The sequence below is a fragment of the Aulonocara sp. 'chitande type north' Nkhata Bay genome, linkage group LG15, assembly GCF_057382095.1.
Source record: "Aulonocara sp. 'chitande type north' Nkhata Bay isolate Kocher_YH1m ecotype deep benthic linkage group LG15, A_spYH_male_GT1.1, whole genome shotgun sequence".
Taxonomy (NCBI): domain Eukaryota; kingdom Metazoa; phylum Chordata; class Actinopteri; order Cichliformes; family Cichlidae; genus Aulonocara; species Aulonocara sp. 'chitande type north' Nkhata Bay.
Window position 1 is genome coordinate 8,653,781 of NC_141358.1, and position 20,858 is coordinate 8,674,638.

General features: G+C 40.3%; 1 protein-coding gene across 3 annotated transcripts in view; it reads left to right on the forward strand.

Moving 5' to 3' along the window:
- Positions 1 to 3,426: 3,426 nt before the first annotated feature.
- Positions 3,427 to 20,858, forward strand: part of LOC147312459 (3',5'-cyclic-AMP phosphodiesterase 7B-like) — a 29,803-nt gene continuing 12,371 nt past the window's right edge. Inside the window, exons 1-4 of one of the 3 annotated variants that reach the window (XM_086263830.1) lie at positions 3,427 to 3,713; positions 8,520 to 8,580; positions 10,880 to 10,942; positions 18,062 to 18,151. In XM_086263830.1, coding sequence (XP_086119956.1) covers positions 10,918 to 10,942; positions 18,062 to 18,151 — 115 coding nt within the window. In that variant the 5' untranslated portion in view covers positions 3,427 to 3,713; positions 8,520 to 8,580; positions 10,880 to 10,917. Of the gene's footprint in view, positions 3,714 to 8,519; positions 8,581 to 10,879; positions 10,943 to 10,967; positions 14,450 to 18,061; positions 18,152 to 20,858 lie in introns of those variants that run through there. The other 2 variants (XM_086263829.1, XM_086263828.1) reach the window with 2 other exon arrangements.

The window sequence follows — 20,858 nt, forward strand, 5'->3', positions numbered from 1 at the left end:
CCCAGCGTGAATGAGGTGTGAACCAGACATACTAAACTAAATAACATGAAAGCATTTCATCAAGACAATACATTAAAGGACAATACGCTAAAGAGAAATCCCACAACACAGCTCACAAAATGGGTAACTCTTTGAGGCACTCATAACTATTAACTATTATTAGTAACTATTATTAACTATTATCTCCCGTTTCTCTTGTGTGCTGTGCCATAGTGTGTAATCCCACCTTGTCCAATTTTATAGTTCCTGGTTGTTAGGTTTCAGTTTTGTTTCTGTGCTAGTATTTCTAGCTCCCTAGTTCAATTGTATATCCTGAGTTCTAGTTCTTAGGTTATGTTATTTGGCTTCCCTGTGTTCTGTGTTGTGTACTCTGTGCCTTCCTGTCCCATGTCTCAGGTCCTAATGTTCTGTCTCCCCTGTCTCTGTTCTAAGTTTACTTATCTTAAGTTCAGTCAGTGTGTTTCCTGTTTTACTTTGAAGGTCCGTGTCTTATGTCAGTGTATTCAGTTTTGCTTCCTCCATACTACCATCTAAATTATGATTTTACAGATTTAATGTTTGAAAGTGCCAATAAACTTTCAGAAGCTATAATGAAATGTTTGTTACTTTTTTTTTAAATCCACTGTTATGCAAATTAACTTGGCACAAAAAGGAAATTTATGTTTGGTTGATTATTATGTTGTTATAACAATGCCTCTTAGCAGTAAATCTTATATATTTGGAAAGCATGTTTATTTCCCCTTAAATGGTGCCACATTTTAAGGAAAATGAGTGTGTAGGTTGAGCAGCAGAACTGAGTATGCGGATTGTGCCCATAGAAAAACTTGCCAAATCTTCCCTGCCAATGCCAAACAGCTTAATCTGCTATTGACTCTGGTTTGGTCCTGTTTACTGGATTGGATGATTGAAGTCTGCAGAAACAAGACAATTCAAGAACTTATTCATTTAACAAACAGGCGTTTCAATAGCATATGGAAGAACCATACAAAGCCACAACAACTTGACACTTCTTTCTCATGCTAGTCACCAGCTTGGTTCCACACTGCTGTGGGATGGCTTCTGGTTCTTCAACTAGAATTTGTCACAAGTCAGCCAATTGTTTCTGTTTGTCACTCTGGCACAAACAGCACAGCATCCCACAAATGTTCAATGGGTTTGAGGTCAGGACGGCAGGCAGGCTATTCCATCCTCTCCACTCTAAATTCTGGAGGTAGTCTCTGATAAACTGAGCTTTGTCATCTTGGAGGATAGGTTTTGGTCCCAGAACTTAGAGACATGAGATTATCGCTGGTTGCAAACTCTCATCTTGATATGTAACTGCACTGAGATTGCCTCCAATTATGACAAGTCTTGTTTCTTCAGTGAGGGAGATGCTGCCAAACATGATCACACTGTCTCCACCAAAAGCTATGACAGTCTGAACGTACGATCTAGCTGCTGTAGGCAGAATCCAGATTCAATGTTCCTCCACATGTTTCCTGACTCAGTGTAGGTCAAGCTACTTGAAAAAAGTAATTAGTTACTAATTACTGATTACTTCTCCAAAAAAGGAATCCCATTACTTTACTGATTACTTATTTTCAAAAGTAATTAGTTACTTCGTTACTTCGTTACTTTTCAAAAACATGATACATAACCATAATACACAATAAAGCAATAGACCTTTCAGCCCAATTCTATTTTCTCTGCATAATCCATCATATAACATTGAATCAAATGGAAAGCCTCTTTCTAACAATTGTTTTATTTGTTTTAATCTTTTAATTTTATGCACATTGCATTAAGCAAAAAATTTAATTATATGCAGCTGTTTTTGACTTGAAGAAATTGTTTAACATTTAAACCTATTTTCTGCATATTCCAGCATATAAAATAAAATAATGTTTTGTGTTTACACTCACTCTTTTAAATAGATGCAAGTAAAACACAGCAAAATATAAATCAAATCAAGTAGTTCCATAACTACATGGAAGTAAGTACTTCCATGCTTTAAACGCTGCATGGTCGTTCTCACGTCTGTTGCTGCCACAGGCATTGCACGTGCTTACATCATTGTCATGAGACACTCTCACAAACAAAATCATGACAGTTTATGCAGTAACGCAGCGTGCTTATAGGAAAATAACAGTAATCTCATTACTTTTTTGCAATAGTAATCCCTTACATTACTTGTTAATTGAAAAAAGTAATCAGATTACAGTAATGCATTACTGCCCATCTCTGTTTCTGACAGCAGCGCAAACAGGCCTGATGGTGAAGAGTAGTCATAGTAGGCCTCCTTGCAGCCCTGTGAGTTGGGACATTGGCTGTGTGCAGTCTGTTCCAGATTGTCTCAGTATCTCATTCTGAAAAATCTGTAAAAGACTGCCTACTGCTCCTAAGTGCCGACAGGGTGAGGAACCAGTCATCCTGTGGTGTCATCTTTTTAGAACACCCACTTTGCGGCCTGCCTGTGACATCTCCCATTATCTGAAACTCGGTCTTCAATTTCGAGATGATACTTGGGCTCACTCCAAGTAATGCTGCAACTTGTGTTCACAGAACACCAGCTTGAAGTTGTCCTATGGCACAAGACCTATCCAGATCAGTCAAATATGGCATACTTGGAGCAGACAAGTGACGCTATAACAGGGTCCATGCTCACAGGTGTTCCCAGTCAGGCAGCTGAAGCTCAAAAAGAAACTTAAAACAAGACTCAATAGCAGAATAAGCTGTTGGGCAATGGCAGAGAAAATTTTGGCAAATTTTTAATGGGTGCAACTCACATACTCAAATCTGCCGCTCAACCCACAAATGTATTTTTCCTACAATTTTTGCACCACTTAAGGGGAAATAAACAAGTTTTACAGTCGTATGAGATTTATTGCAAATAAGTATTTCAACAAACTTTTAGTGCAGTTTATTTCGTTTCTGTATATTTCTATTCCACTAGATGTCAGCATTCAGCATGCTGAAATATACTTTGACTAATGTGTTTAAACGCGGCCTGAATGGCAACAACCAGATTGTTTGTTCTCTAAGATCACCAACATGTGCGAACTACTCGGGGACGATTGTTTTATAGAGTTAACACAGAAATGACATCCATTTACTTATAAAAGTGAAATAATGTGGTAGTTGTAGTGTAGTAATTATTGAATCTCTGTTAGTATAAAATATATATACTCTTATTTCTTCCAGTAAACAACTAAAGGTTGGGCTGCATTGCTTTATTGTGTTGTGCAGTATCCTGTAGTAGTACTTACAGTACTCACCCTTATTTTAGAATATTCCAAATTAAAAACACTGTTTATTTGATAACGACCAATCGTAATTAGAGCAGGTAATGTATCCTAGTCCTGATTGGATCTTTCCCAACAAGACCCGCCCCGCCCCCCTCCTTTCCCTCTGCGGCTCACCAAGCACATACACACATAGCAGCAGCACGCGGGCAGGGGCGGAGAGGGAAAACAGCAACTTCGGTTTCACCTTTTAAAAAGCCCACAGTATCCTTACCACGCGAGTATGATGAGGGACAACCGCGAGAGGAGGATGAAATAGTTGTTTTAAAACAGTTGTCAGCTCGGACTCTGTCACCTTTCGTCCTGCTGTACGCGATTAACTCCTGAGCTCCCCCCGTGACATGAAAACAGTCCGCACGCGCCTGATTCCGTAGCGTTCACTTGTCATCTGCGAGCTGGCACGATGGTTAAATGTCCTGTTTAATGGTCGAGGTACGTAGACTGTGATTTTTTTCCCCAGCTGTGTCGGCTGCGTGCCTCTAAACAGACAGACTTGTTTTGTAATAGGCCTTAACGGCAGAAAGCCGTTACACCGTAACGACCTGTGAACAGTCTTTGGCGCTTAAATGAGAGTTTGTAGTGAGCGAATACTGTTTATGGTGCATGCTGTGGCGTTGCATTAATACCGGATGAGCATGCTAGTATTCTCATATGGACTAAATGTTTGCACGACATGTAGCAAGCCAATAATGACCTTGTGTTTTTTTGTGGTAAAGACTTATTGGTGCAGGCTTGTTCTTGTACGCCGTGTTTGCTGCAGTGTTCGGCCTTGTGTATTATTGCCATGTGTCACGTCAGTGTACTGACAGATTTACAGCAGTCAACCTGCAGCCTGGGCACTGCAGACCACACGCAAGCAGGGGAAAGATGTGAAGTGGACTTGTTTTTGGCTGGGTTTGCTTGTGGTATTTGCTGACATGCCACAGCATATATGTTAAGTATTAGATGTTCAGTTATAAATGTCTAAGCAGATACTTGAATTGAATATGCATAAATTATTTACATAAGGTATGGGTAAAGAGGTGCATGAAAATTATTAACCTTAACCTTATTAACCTTATAAATAAATAACTCTAATCCTAACTAAAGGGTCTGTAGCCTATTAGAGAGGGTGGTTTTTACAATAAAAGTTATTTCAGGAACTTTGTAACGCACCTCATGGTTTTCCATGAAGCGTGGAGCTTACTCAATTGTGGGGAAGATGGTTTAGCTGTCCCCACTTCTTGACTGTGTGGCATTGTAGTGCTACCAGCAAGTTTTTGGTAGATGATATTATTGAGTAATTGTTGAATTTTTGGGTTAGTTTCTGTTAAATTGTCATTGTTAGATTAATTCCCTGATTTGATGTTTACTATTCTCTGCCCTCTGATATTTTGAATAGATGCTGATTATGCATTATTATGCATCATTATGCACACTGCTTATTTCTTTTATTCCATGCATCACTTAGTACAAGTGATGCCTGCACAGACCCTGCCCATGAAAACTTTTGAAGAAACTGATCCATAACATTAACATTTAATATGTGTTTTCTTTGACCATGTTCCACTTCAGGGTTTAATGAAATTTGTCAGTGGTATATATGAAAAGTTTTAAATAATTTAAAACTATTTGTTGTCCAAACATCTGTATCCATGACTGTCACTGACCTGTTGGTACCCGAGTGGACATTTAGCTACAGATGCAACCATTCATATGTTGTACCACATCCATTTTGTATTGGCTAAATATTCAAACATAGTGTAACGAAAATTTAAAACACTTCAAATTGCCATTTGTTTCCCTAGCACAAAACGGATGGGGGATAAATATCAACAAAAACAAAACATTGACTCCCCGCTATGTACAGGAGAGTGAAAAGCTGTGTTAGTCATAAGCATTTGAGAGAGAGAGAGACTTAAACTAGAAAGCTGGCCAAATGAAATGAGTAATGATGTGAGCATAGAGATCATGGAACAAAATGACAAGACGTGTCCTGTAAACATGCCATAACCACGTGGGCTGAATGAGCGAACAGTCACTGCCTCTGGTTTGCCTCCTTCCACCCATTTCCTGCTTGACGGTAAACAATGTGCGCTAAATCAGATGTAAATCCTCCTACTCAAGGTACATGCTTATGACTGTCTTGCTCCAAAGGAGTAACAAAGTAAGAACATGTTTAATAATGGATAACAGATGATTTGTCAGGTTAGCTAGAGTACCTGCTTTCAGTCATAAGATAAGATAAGATAAGATAGATAAGATAGAACTTTATTAATCCCTCGGGTGGGTTCCTCTGGGTAATTCGATTTCCAAAAAAAGCACAGCAACGACCGAAGTTACAGTTACAGAATTGTTATATATATATATATACACACACACACACACACACACACACACACACACACACACACACACACACACACACACACACACACACACATGTATAAATACAGAAACAAATATAAATAAAATATACAAAGGGGATAAATAGAATAAATAGGAATAAAAAATAAAAATACAAGTGAATTGCACATTTCAAGTATTGAGTCTATTGCACTGTTGACTATTTACAAAAAGTATTGCACAAGGTATTGTACAGTGAGGTGAAGAGGCACTACAGCTTAGTTGTTCCCCCCTCCTTTGTCCTCCTGTTTCCCCTCCCTCTCCCCTCCAGAGAGGAGTTAAACAGTTTGATGGCGTGTGGGACAAAGGAGTTTTTAAGTCTGTTAGTTCTTGTCTTGGGGAGAAGCAACCTGTCACTGAACAGACTCTTCTGGTTGTTTATGGCCGTGTGCAGAGGATGCCCAGCATTGTTCATAATGTCCAGCAGTTTCTTTAGTGTCCTTTTCTCTGCCACTGTCACCAGAGTGTCCAGCTTCATGCCGACCACAGAGCTAGCCCTCCTGATCAGTTTCTCCAGCCTGGATGAGTCCTTCTTTGCTGTGCTGCTCCCCCAGCACACCACAGCATAGAAAAGTACTCCAGCAACCACCGACTGGTAAAACATCCTCAGGAGCTTCCTGCAGATGTTAAAAGACCTCAGCCTCCTGAGGAAGTACAGTCGGCTTTGGGCTTTTTTATACAGGTGCTCTGTGTTGCATGACCAGTCCAGTTTATTGTCCACCCACAGCCCGAGGTACTTGTACTTGTTGACCACCTCCACCTCCTCCCCCTCTATCTGAACCGGCAGTGGACCTTCTCTGGACCTCCCGAAGTCCACAACCAGTTCCTTAGTCTTTGAGGTGTTGAGTTGCAGGTGGTTTGTGTGACTCCATGCGACAAAGTTCCTCACCAGACTTCTGTACTCCTCTTCCTGATCATCCCAGATACACCCCATGATGGCCGTGTCATCTGCAAACTTCTGAATGTGGCATAATTCAGAGTTGTAGCAGAAGTCAGAGGTGTACAGGGTGAAGAGAAGAGGGGACAGCACAGTTCCCTGTGGTGCTCCTGTGCTGCTGACCACAGTGTCAGACGTGATGTCCTTCAGCCTGACGTACTGTGGTCTGTCGGTGAGGTAGTCGGAGATCCAGGCCACCAGGCAGGGGTCCACCTCCATCCTGTTCAGTTTTTCCTGAAGCATACAGGGCCGGATGGTATTAAAGGCACTGGAAAAGTCAAGAAACAGGATCCTGACCGTGCCTTTTCCCCCATCCAGGTGTGAGTGGGCTCTGTGTAGGAGGTACAGGATGGCATCCTCCACTCCGACACCCACCTTGTATGCAAACTGTAGTGGGTCCTGGGCATGTTGTACCTGTGGTCGGAGGAGGTTGAGGAAGAGCCGCTCTAGAGTCTTCATAAGATGTGACGTCAGTGCCACCGGTCGGAAGTCATTCAGCTCATTGGGCCGGTTCCTTTTGGGGACCGGGACGATGCAGGATGTCATGTATATATATATTTGTGTGTGTGTGTGTATGTAGTTTGTTCCCACATTGTACCCAGTCCCCTCTCACCCGTTTCCAAAATGCACATAGATGTCAAGCCATTATAACTATTATAGCCATTACTGGCTATTATAAATAGATGACCTCAATTGGGAAATGTACCGAGCTGTGTCTGACTGATCTACAGCACAGGACTCTGGGTTTTAATTATACTCAAGAGCTGACATCAGATCAGGGTACACAGGCAGATGTGGCACTGCTAGCAAGCTTTATCAATTTTGACTCATAAGACAGTCATGGTATTTTAATCTTTTGACATTCATATTACTTTGAAGGGACTCTTCGACATTTTGTAGTACAAAACAAAATTTAAAAAAAAAAAAACGTCCAGTGGGACAGTAGCATCTGAGCTGAGAGTCTTAAACGGAGGCCTGAGTTTAATTGGAGGGTGAGAATAAAGTTTTCTGAATATATAATTGAAAACAATTACATAAACTCAGGGATTGTGACATTTTTGTAAAAATAATTCTTAACTGTAAACTTAATGTTAACTTGCCGTTATACCAATAACGATAGTAACAGTGTAATAGTATCAGGTATTGGAGGGTGGGAGTTGAGAAGAACAGTACTGTGAGTCTTATCTGCTCCATCTTTCACTATTAAAGAAACAAACAAACAAACAAAAAAACATGTGATTTAAATTAGAGACAAGTACACCTTTGATAGAAAATGACTAAAAAAGATGACTAAAGACCCCTGGCTGTGAGGGCCAACCATGTGGAAGCATGTGATCAATGCGCAAATCATTGCCAGTGTATGCCAGTATGCCGCCTGACCCACTTTTTAGCATTCTTGGCCAAAACACAGATATGTCTCTACTGGAAGCACAGATGCCAGTGTCACTGATTGCCCCTACCCTCTCTTACTCACTGTGATGAATAATAATCTTTAAATAAATACCCTTCTTCCTTCCCCAAATTACTTTTTCAGTTTGACAAAGCACCCAACACAGGAAGTGTCCTGATGTGATGAAAATAGACCAAAATCTCCTGAAATATTTGCTATTTGCTATGGTTGGATAGATAGATCATCTTTAGTTCGTTTTTAGTTTAAATTCAATTTCCATTTATAACTGTTCATTTAGAATTTCTCTTACTTTTAAGTGAGGGCTTGTGGGAAAAGAGTGCAGGGGTGGCACACAAGTGTGAAAACCGTCTGTGGCTTCACACGTAGGGTCACTGCGGCTTTTAGCACAGTTTCCTTTTTCACTAAACACAGTTCATTGATAGCAGTGTGCATATTTTTGGCCTTTGTAATATTAATGTCAGCCTTTCCTTCCCTTTCCCCTTTTCTCTATTCCTCTCTGTCACAGAGGTGTGGAGCTGTAGCCTTCAAAAGTTGGGAGCAGAATGCCATACAGGTTCGCATGCTGGGTAAGAATGATCATTGACCCGATTCCATCAATGTGCTACGTATGCTGTAAATACAGCATATGTAGTCAGCTGTAGTCTGGTAGAAGATAGTGTTTTCAGATATTTGGTTTCAGGCTTTCACTGACCTTTGGCCGAGAATAATCTCTATGTCAAACAGGGATGCATATTTCCGCTATCTCTGTAAACTGTCTACATTGTTCAGCTCTGTGGGTTTCAATACACAATGTGTTTTTAATCTGGAAAAGTCCTACATATGCAGGACTTAGCCTGCTTAGGCCATGTTTTCAAAGGCTTTATCTTGAGAGGAGATATAGCTGTTAATCATAACTACAGTCTTAGACCTTGGGGATGAGACGATGAAGTGTAGCCACAACAGTGTGTCTAAAAATACAAATGCTGATGTCGTTTAACCCCTTACACCATGAATGTCATTGTAGCTGTTATAAAAACACAACCAGCACTATTTCTTGAAAGCTACTATATGAGACACTTTCACTGTTAAGACTCACTGTGTTATTTAACGTTTTTAAAATACATATATCCTTATATCTATCAATTTATCTATCTAAATGATAGGTAATGGGTACAGGCTAGTTTAATGACTGCAGGCTATAACTAGGCAGAAGACAGACACTGTGATGAGAGTACTCTTTGGGAAACGGAAACTCAAAATTAGGAAGGGGTTCCCATTAAAGAAAATAAGACACCTGAAAGAAGTCAGTGAGTCAGGCGAGCTGATTTTTGTTCACAGCTCTGACTTTGACCCCCTTTAGTTTCACATGGTTTGTGCGGGAAATCCTTGACAATGCTTGAGTTTTACGGAGAAATGCTTGAAAACATTTGAAATTGGAATTGCACTGATATCTTTATAGGTCGCTGTTTGTTTCAGTAGTTTGCCTGAGATCAATAAAATCATTTAGAGAAGATTTTATCTTTGTCTTTCTCAGAAAATGTAGGAGACGTTTGTCGATTATTGCATGCTGCTCTGAGCGTGTGACTGTAGTGTGATCAGCTATTCTTTTTTTTTAAGTCTGTGGGTGGGACATGACAACATGTGGGGGACACTGCAGTTTCAATGAGTGCAGGCTTGAAAAGAAATCATATTAAATTAAAGAAAGACCCAGTCTTCAAGTCTCCTTCAAAAATCTAAAGGACAGAGAGTCAGTGGTTTCCAGCCATATAAAGTGATCTTTATTAGAAAACCTACAAAACGTACACTGTTCACATCTTTTTTCCCCTTATTTTATTTTTTATATGTGCACATGTTGTGTATGAGCTGTGTCTATCTGATAGATAATGATTGGTTAAACCACGGCACTGTTTACCCCCTGTTAATATGTCGTGCAGAGATCTGGAAATGCATTACAATGATGCAGACGAAAGCCATATGTAGAGAGTGAGCAACTGGTTAAAATTCACTGTACGGATTACAAATGATTTCAAATGTTAAAATTTGAGTTGAATGAAATCTTAAGTATGTGTTATTAATGTTGATATAGCATTCTGCCTTAAAGGAACACCTCAGACTTGAACAGAGAGTTATCAGACACAGATATGTTTTTATTTGCTGGTGGTTTTAAGTAAAAGAGGCATTTTTACTGTTCTCCTTAGGCTACAGAGATTTAGTGTTCCAATCAACCAAGCTAAAAAGAGTAACCCACGGCACAGATTTTCTTATCTAGTACAAGGTAACCTTTAATTAAAAATTAATTCAAGCTTAATTAAATATTAATTCAATAGTGCAATGTTTATGGCAGCAAGACAGACATTTATGCCAGATGTAATGTAAATGTATCATTTTCCACAAGGATGGAATGCACATAAGGTCACTGTGACCTTGACCTTTGAATACTCAGATATAATCAGGTTATGATAAAGTCCAGGTAATCACATTTCATATTTGCCAAAATTGCAGAATTTTCCTTAAGGCCGTTGCATGAATGAATGATGTGAACATATAGACAGTCCAAGGGTTCAATCCTCTGAAAATGGCTGTCACTAGTCTAAGCATAATAATATTCCATGTTTAAGGGGAAATTTGTTTCTGATGTGAATATAGTAAGATTCTTGGTGCAAGCACAGAGAAATACTACAAATACAGCCAACAAGAAAATACATTTTACACAAAATACCAAATGCTGATCTAAGCTACAATGAAACAACTATATTCTCAGCACATAGCAATGATACATTTTCAATGAATTACTCTGTTCTGCATTTACTCTCACTGCCTGCTTCACACAGTTTCTCACAGTAGTGTATCTTTTATCTTAATGCTCTTTGTCTCGTGATTTCTTAGAACGAACTCCCTGCAAGTGATACGTGGCGTTCAAGGCTATGTTCCTGTCATGTGTGTGTGAGGGTGAGTGCGAGGGTGTTGAAACTTTTGTCTGCATGTGACCGTTTCTCAAGGAAACAATTCCACTGGAAAAACCAAAACTGTTAGTACTGCATCCTCCAAATGAAGTGCATGTAAAGAGGAGCACATGCTATATCTAACTGGCTTACATTCACTGAAATTCATTCAGATTAATAGATTTCAGCAGCCACAGAAATACATATATTTTCAGTAATGTAGCAGGTGATAACAAATAACAGATACTTCCATGTGAAAGTTCATTTTTCCTGCAGAAACAGAGCTTCTAACATCTTAGGGAGCTAGTCACACTAAAATACTAACAACAATATCTACATCAATTTTAGCTGTCATTATGATCTAGTTTTCTGCTTTTATCACATTTTTATCTCACTGTTATGGTTCTGAAAAGCTGGATGGATAAACTCAGCGTTAACAGAGACAACTGATAACCAGCAACCTTGTGATCTCATTTATCAAGGATGCTCAGTGTTGGGCTTCAATGCTGAGGAGCTTCATCAGCCTTGGTTCCTTATGAGAACCAGACTACATTTCAGTGGGTTTGAGAACTGAATATTCTGTTATTTAGTAAAAGAAAGTCGTGACAGGCAGAATTTATAGGCTGCATTTGTGAGTCATCAGTGAATTTCATGTAATAAGTCTTTCCAAAGGCAATGACAACAGTGTTTCTGCAGTTTTGCCATTGCCAGCTTTTTAGGTCCAGCACAAGCAATTTGCAGTGGAAATCCAGGTCTTTAATGGTTGAAAAGACATAAAACAGAGAGGTTTGAACTTGTCTTGAAGTACAAGTCTCTGCTACAATTGGGCCAATAAAATCAATTAGGCTAGAGAAGGGACACAGTTGCATGATGCATAATGGTTGTATGAGATAAAAGAATGAATTAGGCTTAAGGTAGAATTGATCGAACAGAGGATTGCAGAGAGTTAGCTTTAGTTTAGGGACATTAGCTAGCGGATTTAAAAATTACTTCATTTTAATTTTGAAAACTGACCATTTTCTTTTAACATTTCTAAAACATGAAAATCTTCTAAGAATTTAAAGGGGTTTGGGTTGTTTGTTTTTTTTCTCAAATCTTCTTCTGCCACTCTCAAAAACCCTTGCTGTGTTTTGGCCCAGGGCTGGTTAGTCACCTATACTGAAGAATTCAGAGCCAATAAATCACAGCAAATCCACCCAAGTGTTCCTGTGCCAGTGAGGCCTTAATGAATGGTGACTCACAGCATGCACCTCGTTTTACCCCCGAGCAGAAGAAGTTTATAATTGTATTCTGTTGAATCCTGCTCCTGTGGCATTGTTACTGAGTCAGTGCACCTGGGAACAGGGCATTAGTAAAAAAAAGAGCTTGTATGCATAAGAGTTAAATAAACTATGCGCCCGTAGAGGTGGGAATCTTAAAATAGCTCCTGATATGCTGATGACGCAGATTGCAAACTCTTTCAGGTGATCTGTCCACTTAGTTGTAATATTCACTGTCAATACAGTGTGCTGATTAGAAAATGCAATATGTAATAGGCTGCAGTGATAGGTGGCTTGCTCTTTGTGGTAACAGAGACTTTGGCAGTCAATATTCTGCCAAAGTAATCAGTGACAACTTCCCTCTGTTCTGTGTTTAAATATTTATTAGCACCAAGTCCTGTGCCATACAAATCCCATCCCAACTTCTTAAGTTTTCCCAAAGTAAATAAATAAATAATTTTAAAAAGTTTTTAATGTCAGAGTTGATGATTTAAAGAAAAAAAAAAAAAAAAAAAAAAAAGAAAGATCTCCCACTCTGGAGACTGAACCTTGTAAAATGACACAAAAATTACTGCATAAGCATAAGCTAAAAAGTTGGTCCAGCGTTCCATGGCCACGACAAACACTGCATGGTTTCTCCTGGATCTGAGGTTTAGCTAACAGATGGACTCCTCTTTGGTACCGTGAGTGACCTCAGTGCCCCCTCGTCCCCCTAATTTTGCTTCCTTTATAGAAGCTATGTCAGTGGGATTGAAGAAATCCTAAAATTATTCCTTCCACATCCTGACTATAGCCTAAGTTGACATCACCTCGCATTTTGTCCGAATTTCTTCAAGGCTGATCAAAAGTCATGCTCACCAAAGATCTCCGCTCCTGAGTTTTTGCTTCAACTACTACCAGAGCCACACTTGGCCTGCAAGTACCTACGAGCTGCCTTCAGACACCCACAAGCTAACCAAGCCCAATAGGATTGCTTCTCCAGCCTAATGGCTCACTTCACCACTGATGTCCACCGTCTGGTTGAGTTTACTACCTCTATTTATGTTATTGTAATTTTCAATATCTCTCTTTGCTTTAATTTTTTTTTAAGTAATTTGATGCATTGGAAGTTGAATGGACATTATTTAATATTAGTAGTATTTTCTATTGTTTCCATCCAACAATGATGCATATAATTGAAAAAAACTGTAGGCCTGTAGTGAGTTCTTATAGTCTTGTCTGCCTTTAAATGCTAAATTTGTAAAAAATAGACTTAATGTTTTGAACTACCGTTGTTGTGAAAATGAATTCGGGGGACTGATGCGTCTGTGTATATATCCTAAATTCACCTCAAACAGCTTTGGTCTCACTATTCTCACCATGTGACAGAAGCTGTGAACCGAAGCTCGACGGTGTTTCCCACAATCCTATTGGTCTGTTATTGGGCTAGTAGGCAGAGAGAGACGGTGTGTGAGCGAGCTTAGAGAGGGGGAAGGAGGGGCTTTTAGACAACACAACAAGGTTGGCGCGAGTGAGATTGAAGAGGGAAGAGAGAATGCGGCAGAAGGAAGAACCAGACTGTCAGTGGCTCTGGGACAGAGGGATACGCAACGATTCTCTTCTCTTGTTTTTTGGCTTTTCACGGCACCTCACTTTTTGTTTCTTTTTTGTCACTCCTCACCTCTATGCTCTCATTCTTTCTGTTCGACTGACTTTCCTTTTACTGATACCGTGTCTCCCTGCAGTCTCTGTTACACTGTCCTACATCTAGACAACTCCTTCATCCTCACCCATGGCTACCTGACAGTGAGCTTCTCCTTCTGCCTTCCCTCTTCTTCTCCCTCTTTCTTTGTCAACACCACCATATTTTCTCACCCTCTCCTCTGTTTCAGCCTCTGTTTGAGTTTGATATTTTTTGGTGCACCTGTCATCCATCCTTCTATCCCTGCGTGGTATCAAAATGCCTGTCCTAGAGGGACTCTGGGGCCCAGATCTCAGGATGCGGGACACCGGTCTTGATGTTGGGGTCTGTCCAGAGGAGCCTCCTGATTCTCCAGTTTGGGGTCCCCTCAGGACTCCTCCTGTTACATGTGGTGGCCTCTCCCTAGCCCTGGAGCTACCAGCTCTTATACGGCAACTCAGAGCAGCGTGGAGAGCACGCAAGGGAGGCTCTCAGGGGCCAGAGAGAAATCAAGCAAGTCCTTGGGTGGAATCAGGAAAGGAGCAGGAAGAAGAGATAAAGCTGGACACAGAAAACAGGAGTGCACGTGTGGAAGGTAATGCGTCCAAGTTTGAGAGAGACAAATTTCATACGTCTCAGTTTCACCCATTAGCACTGAAATTAGTTTAAGGTCTTGTTTTTTTGTGGTTTTGCAAATGCATTTCATTTTTTTTATTTAAATATTGAGCTTCTGAGTCCGTGCCATGTTTTCACTGTTAACAAGACAGATTTGACAGATTGTCTCTGACAAGCACTCCTCGGGCCGTATGCTTACATGCGCGTGTGGTCGTACGCCACGCAGGTCGAAATGCGGTTCAGAATAGTTCAGACAGCTGAGCAGAGTAGACAGTGAAATGAGGGATTTGGGCTGTAAAGCCAGAGGGTCCATTAAATAAAGCTGTGTTACCATCTGTGAGCTGCAGCTGTCCGTGTGACATCATCAATCAAGCCTATGTCTCTTACTAACGAAGTTCAGCATCAACCGCAATTAAGGACAATGTGTTTTATATTTAACAATCACAGTAATAAAGCATTGGAAAGTTGCACAGCATCAGTTGCATAGCATCATTATCACATAGGATGTGATTCCAAAAACTTACGTTGACTGAGTATTTATTGAATATTTATTTTTGACATTTAGAAGTGTTTTCGGCTCGATCTCGGGCTTCTTCTACGATACCTTCAGTTTGTCTTATCAGTGTTTAGTGAGACTTAACCTTTTAAGGAAAATTAATAGGTTTGAAGTCTGACGGCAACTGGAAAATATTTTTATAATAATCTGATGATTAAAATTGGAACAGCGTGGATTTTTAATAATGAATCGATGATTCATAATGTGGGGAATTACCTTTGCTGACTCAAGCAAGGGGGAAATGGAGAAATACTGTTTTCTGTCGGTGACTTTCCCTGTGATGACCTCATACATGCGACGATTTCTTAATGAGGGCGAATGGCTGTCTGCGCACTGTTTGATATCAGCACATACAAATGTGTGGAGACACTGCTGATAAGTTGTCAGTGGTGATTGTGAGTCATTGTGACATTTACTGTAGCAAGGGCTTAAAGAAAGCGTCACAAAGCACAGATGGATAGTTTTTAAAAAACACAATAAACTTTCATCCTGTGGTTTTGGATGTCAGTCTTAGCAAGACAATGAAGTAGAAGTGCACATACTCATAAAAAAAAAAAAAGAATGGTAGCATTACCAGTGGGTTTTTACTGTATCTGGTCAGTGTGTTTACTGTATTTATCTGTGTATCCAGATAAAGCAGCAGCTGTTGGTGGAAGAAAACATCATCTCCCCCTTTGTGTTTAAAATGTGTTTTTCCTTTTGTTGTTGTTGTTTTTTGTTTTGCTTTTTTTTTTGGGGGGGGGGGGGGGGGGTTGCTGTCATATGCTGGCACTGCATATGACAGCAATGCATGTGTTAAAATTTCAGAACAGCCCCAAAGTACAGTTTGTGCCACAAACACCCACAGATTCATGGAAGCCAAGTGAATGTATTCCTGTCAGTTCCCCTGTGTCTGCTCGCGTGAGTGGGCGCTATGTGGCAATTGTGCCATCTTGTTTTTGTATTTGGAATCAGGGATTTAACCTCATTTACAAGCGTGCATGTGCACAACAGCATGGTTTGCGTGACGAGGCGCATGTGCGTCGCCGCTTCTTTAATAAAACACCTCCCGACTGATTCACGTTTTCATCTGAAATGACCCAGTTTTGCGCATAGTGGAATCAATGACCTATTTTACCACACGGAGTTAAAGGAAGAGAGAGAGAGAAAGAGGGATGGAGAAGAGGAGCAGGTGGTGATGGAAATGATGGCTCATATTGAGAAGGGATGGGGTGTAGTTGTTGAACGTGAACGAAGGATGAGGGCACTAATGGAGAGGGAGGAGGATGTGCAAAAAGATGCCAAAAATTAGGGAAGAAAATGAAAACTTGGAATGATGTGAATGAAAAATACTGCAGCTTGAATAGAGGGAGAGAGAGGTGGGGGTGGAATTGGTGTGATTGTGTTTGTCTGAGTTAGAAAGAGGATGATCTGTGACTGCGGTGTTTTTCCAGAAGATGTATTTCCTCCTCTCCTCGCGCATCAGAACACAGGATTAAGAGCAAAGAGGCCTTCCCCTTATTCTCCTTTTATTGCAAAAACTAGGCCAGTGGGACCCCTCTGCCTTCTTTAGCAGGCTGAGTCACTTCCCCGCTGCACTTGTTTTTGTTTTTTTTACATGTATAAATCAGGATTTATAACATTTGTGCCATATGTTTTTTCCTGCAAAGCACACATACACACACACATGCAAACACAACATCTACCTGCAAACTCCAACGCTTTGGCAGCTTAAACTTGCATAGCAAGATCTGGCAACTCGAGGGCGTTACCACAGTGACTCAAACCCCATTAACAGGTAGTTCAGTTGCTTTTAGCATCTCCTAAGCAAGACTCAAAGAGGTGATGTGATTTGGCAACCTTAGGGATATAATACGCTCCAGTTCCCCACAACTGACGTGTAAATTATTCAGTATACCCATAGCTTATTCAAGTGCAAATTTTATCTGTGTGCATGTTGGCTGTGACTTAGGACCTAGTTCTTTTGTGTCTCCTCTCTGGCCTCAGAGTGTGTGAATTGCAAAGTGCTAAACAGAGGAAGTATTAGGAGTCTCTGTTTAGCTTTTGTGCTCCTTCTCCATCAGATAGATGCTCGAACCACAAGGAAAACCCAGAAGGGGACCTCTCAGGCTATTCAAGACTGTGGATGAGCGTTCACACAGTTTGCTGAAACACTCGATTCCTTTCAGGAGAAAATTTGCTGTTTGAAATCCATTGGCATTTATCAATATGTTCCCCAGAAAACATTTGTCAGCTGTGTAAACAGTGGAAATCAAGACATTAGGCTGATAAAACAAAACTTTTCAGAGAAGGAACAAAAACAAGACTCCGGCTCTTCAAAGAAATCAATTTTTTTATAATAGAAAAGAAAAAAGTTCAGGTCTTTCAATTAATCTTTGGTTGTAAGACAAACCTGACATTTGATTCAGATTAAAACCAATTGAAACCATCAGTTTCAGCTACACACACACACAGACACACACACAAAGTTTAGGCAATAACAATCTGATAAAGGCAAAGTGTTAGTGTGATCCATTACAGCTGGAAGGTGGCATGAAATCCATTTTCCTCTGGCAAACCCGGATGAGATGCATGATGTCCTGGTTCTTCTGTGTCATCAAGGATCCTCTTGTTTCACGGGGGCTGATCTGAATCTGAATCCATGAGGCTGATTATCGTGACTATCTACTTTAAGTACAACACTGTTCCCAAAACCCTTCTGGCTGCTCTGTTTTTTGTTCTTTGTAAAGTTTTATTTTGCTGTTTTCACTGCTTTGAGGCATTGTAAACCCACACAGGTTTTTGTTTGTATCATCTCTGCTAAGCACATTGAGTGTACTTACAATGAAATGTCTTATATAAATAAAATTGCCATTGCCGTCAGCCCCTTGTTTGCTCTCATTCCGTCTCCGCGCTTCCTCTTGAAACGTTGACTTATTATTCATGGGGTATGTGTGCCACTAAAAGCCACCACAAAAATATAATCCCAAATCTTTCTTTCTTTATTCATGTTTCTCGGTTACACCCCCTCTGTCTTTCTTTCTTCTCTCCATCTAGCTGATGGCAGGCTGAACACTGGTCATGCTGGTGTGCTGCTGGCTGAGAGACGAGGCTCTTACCCATTGATTGATCTGCGAATTTTAAAAAGTAAGTCTCCTCATTTAAAAAAAAAAAATACATGTAAAAAACTATTCTCCTTTATACTTCTTGGAAAATGAAATTTTCTTGGAACAACAATAAACTGTATTTGATTGTTTCTGTATTTCAGTCTAATATTAACACCTACTAAAAGGTACAACAGTGAAATTTAAGTCAAACAGTCAAGATTTAATTGAAGGGCAAACTTTCAGTTTTCAATCAAAGGGTTTAACAAATGTAAATTAATTAAAACTTTGTTTGCAAATCACACACAATATAAGGATTGTTTTTAATACTTGGGTGAAAATCAGCCCATGACTGCCTGAAGTGTAGAACCCATGAGCATCATCAGATACTGTGTTTCATCACTTGAGATGCTCTTCCGGGCTTTTAATGCAGCCACCTTCAGTTGCTGCTTGTTTCCGGGTTTTTCTGCCTTCAGGTTTGTATTTAGTAACTGAAAAGCCTCTCTGTTGTGTTGAGATCAGGTGACTGACTTGGCCATTGAAGAGTATCTTATTTTGCTGCCTTGAGAAACTCTTGGGTTGTTTTTGGAGTTTGCTTTGGGTCATGATCTGGTTGCACTGTGAAGCTCTGTCTGATCAGTTATGCAACATTTGGCTTATTCTGAGCAGAGAGTGTAGCCTTGTACACTTCACAATTCATCCTGCTGCTTCTATCATGCAGTCACATCATCAATAAACACCATCCAGCCATACATGCCTATGCCATAACATTACCTCCACCATGTTTGACAGATGATGTGGTATGCTCCGGATCATGAGCTGTTCCTCTCCTTCTCCATACTTTTCTCTTCCCATCATTCTGGTGCAAGGTTTCACCTGTCAGATTCTTTTTTCTTTTCCGAACTGTGAAAACTCTTTGAGGTAGGGCTGTGCGATATGACCAAAATCTCATATCCCGAAATAAGAATTCTATTTTCCCGATAACGTTATAAATCACAAAAATTTTACATTTCCTGTAAATTCTGTGAATCTCAGGCAGCTCGACTTGCGTGAAGTGTTTCCAGCTGCGCGTCCTTCACCCTGAGTCGAGGGTTTTAACCGATGCATGAAACTATATATTTTTAGACATAAGTTGTATTTATTACACGGCGTGCTGCGGGTTGCCTGTTCTAACGTTTGAGTCTAAGGTTTATTTTTTAGCACCTGGCGGCTGTTTTTTTACTTCTCATCCGTAAATAATCTGCTCTTTCACGTGATTCTGTTTATTTTGAAAAGTCTCAACAGGATCTTGAGCTTTATTGTGAAAAGTTTATGTGGAACATAAACAAGCGGACACGCGAAGGTGTTACCGTCGTTGTTGCTAACCACAACGCATAAAAACAGGCGCTTGTCCGTCAGTAGTGTGGTTATATTACATATAAGAGAAAGAGAGAACTTTAAGAAATTAATATAGCCACTACAGTGACCATCAGAACGATGAAAAAATATTGTCGTAAACAGTCTAATCTTGCCTTGTTGTTCTTGAGTGTTTACCAGTGATTTGCACCTTGTTGTGAACAATGATACACCTCCTCCAGGGCCCTGTTTCAGGAAGCCGGTTTAGTGGAAAAACTGAGTAAGTATACCCTGAGTTAACGAAAACTCTGGGTTTTCGGTTTCACAAAGCGAGTTCAGATGAAGCCTCAGTGAGTCACTATGACGACACACTCCGTGAAGCTAACCTGCCCCCTAGCAGGTTTACTACAACTAACCCTGACTGTCTCCACCCCTTTGTCGGAAACCTGACAGTAGGAAGTGTCGGACATGGCGTGCCCCTTCCTTGAAGAGCCAGTAGATCGTGAAGCCCAAATTCTCCGCAGAGCTCTCCGCCGGGAGAGAGTGATCAGAGCGCGTTTGGACATTTTATCATTTCCTGATGATTTTCTGTGTGAACGTTACCGTTTCTCAGCACAATCTATAAGTTATTTGGATAACATCCTCAGGCCATATATTACGCATGTGACACATCGTGGACATCCTCTCAGTTCTGTACATATTATTTGTATTGCACTTCGGTTTTTTGCAAACGGGAGCTTTCTGTATAATATTGGTGACGCTGAGCACGTTTCCAAGGCTACCGTCTGTCGGGCAGTCAGGAATGTTACAGTTGCACTGAAACGTCTCCTGTACTCGTTTGTGTTCCCCGGTCATAGACCCACAAGATTTATCAAAGAGGGATGCCACAAAATTGCAGGTATCAGGATGACCAAAACTTAATTTATGATGTGGTGCTACTTGGACTACTACTTAAATTTTACATTTATTTTCACGGTTCCCAGGCGTGATTGGCTGTACAGATGGCACTCACATTCCAATCATTGCTCCTTCAGTAAATGAAGGAGACTATGTGAACAGGAAGTCTTTCCACAGCATTAATGTGCAGGTACATAGTTCCCTGTAGCATTTCAAACTAACAAATTATTTCATTATAGTAATGGATGCTAATTTGTGTTCTCTGCACTGTGAAGATCATATGTGATGCTGCCAACATTATCACAAATGTGGAAGCCAAGTGGCCAGGCTCTGTCCATGACTCACAAATATTCCGTGAATGTACACTGAGCACAAAATTTGGACATGGTGAGTTGAGAATACTTTAAAATATATAAAGACCAATTGCTTCAGGGACATTTGAACTGAAGTGTATCCTTCTGTCTTAGGAGAGTTCACTGGCTACTTGCTTGGTGATAGGGGGTATCCATGTTTACCCT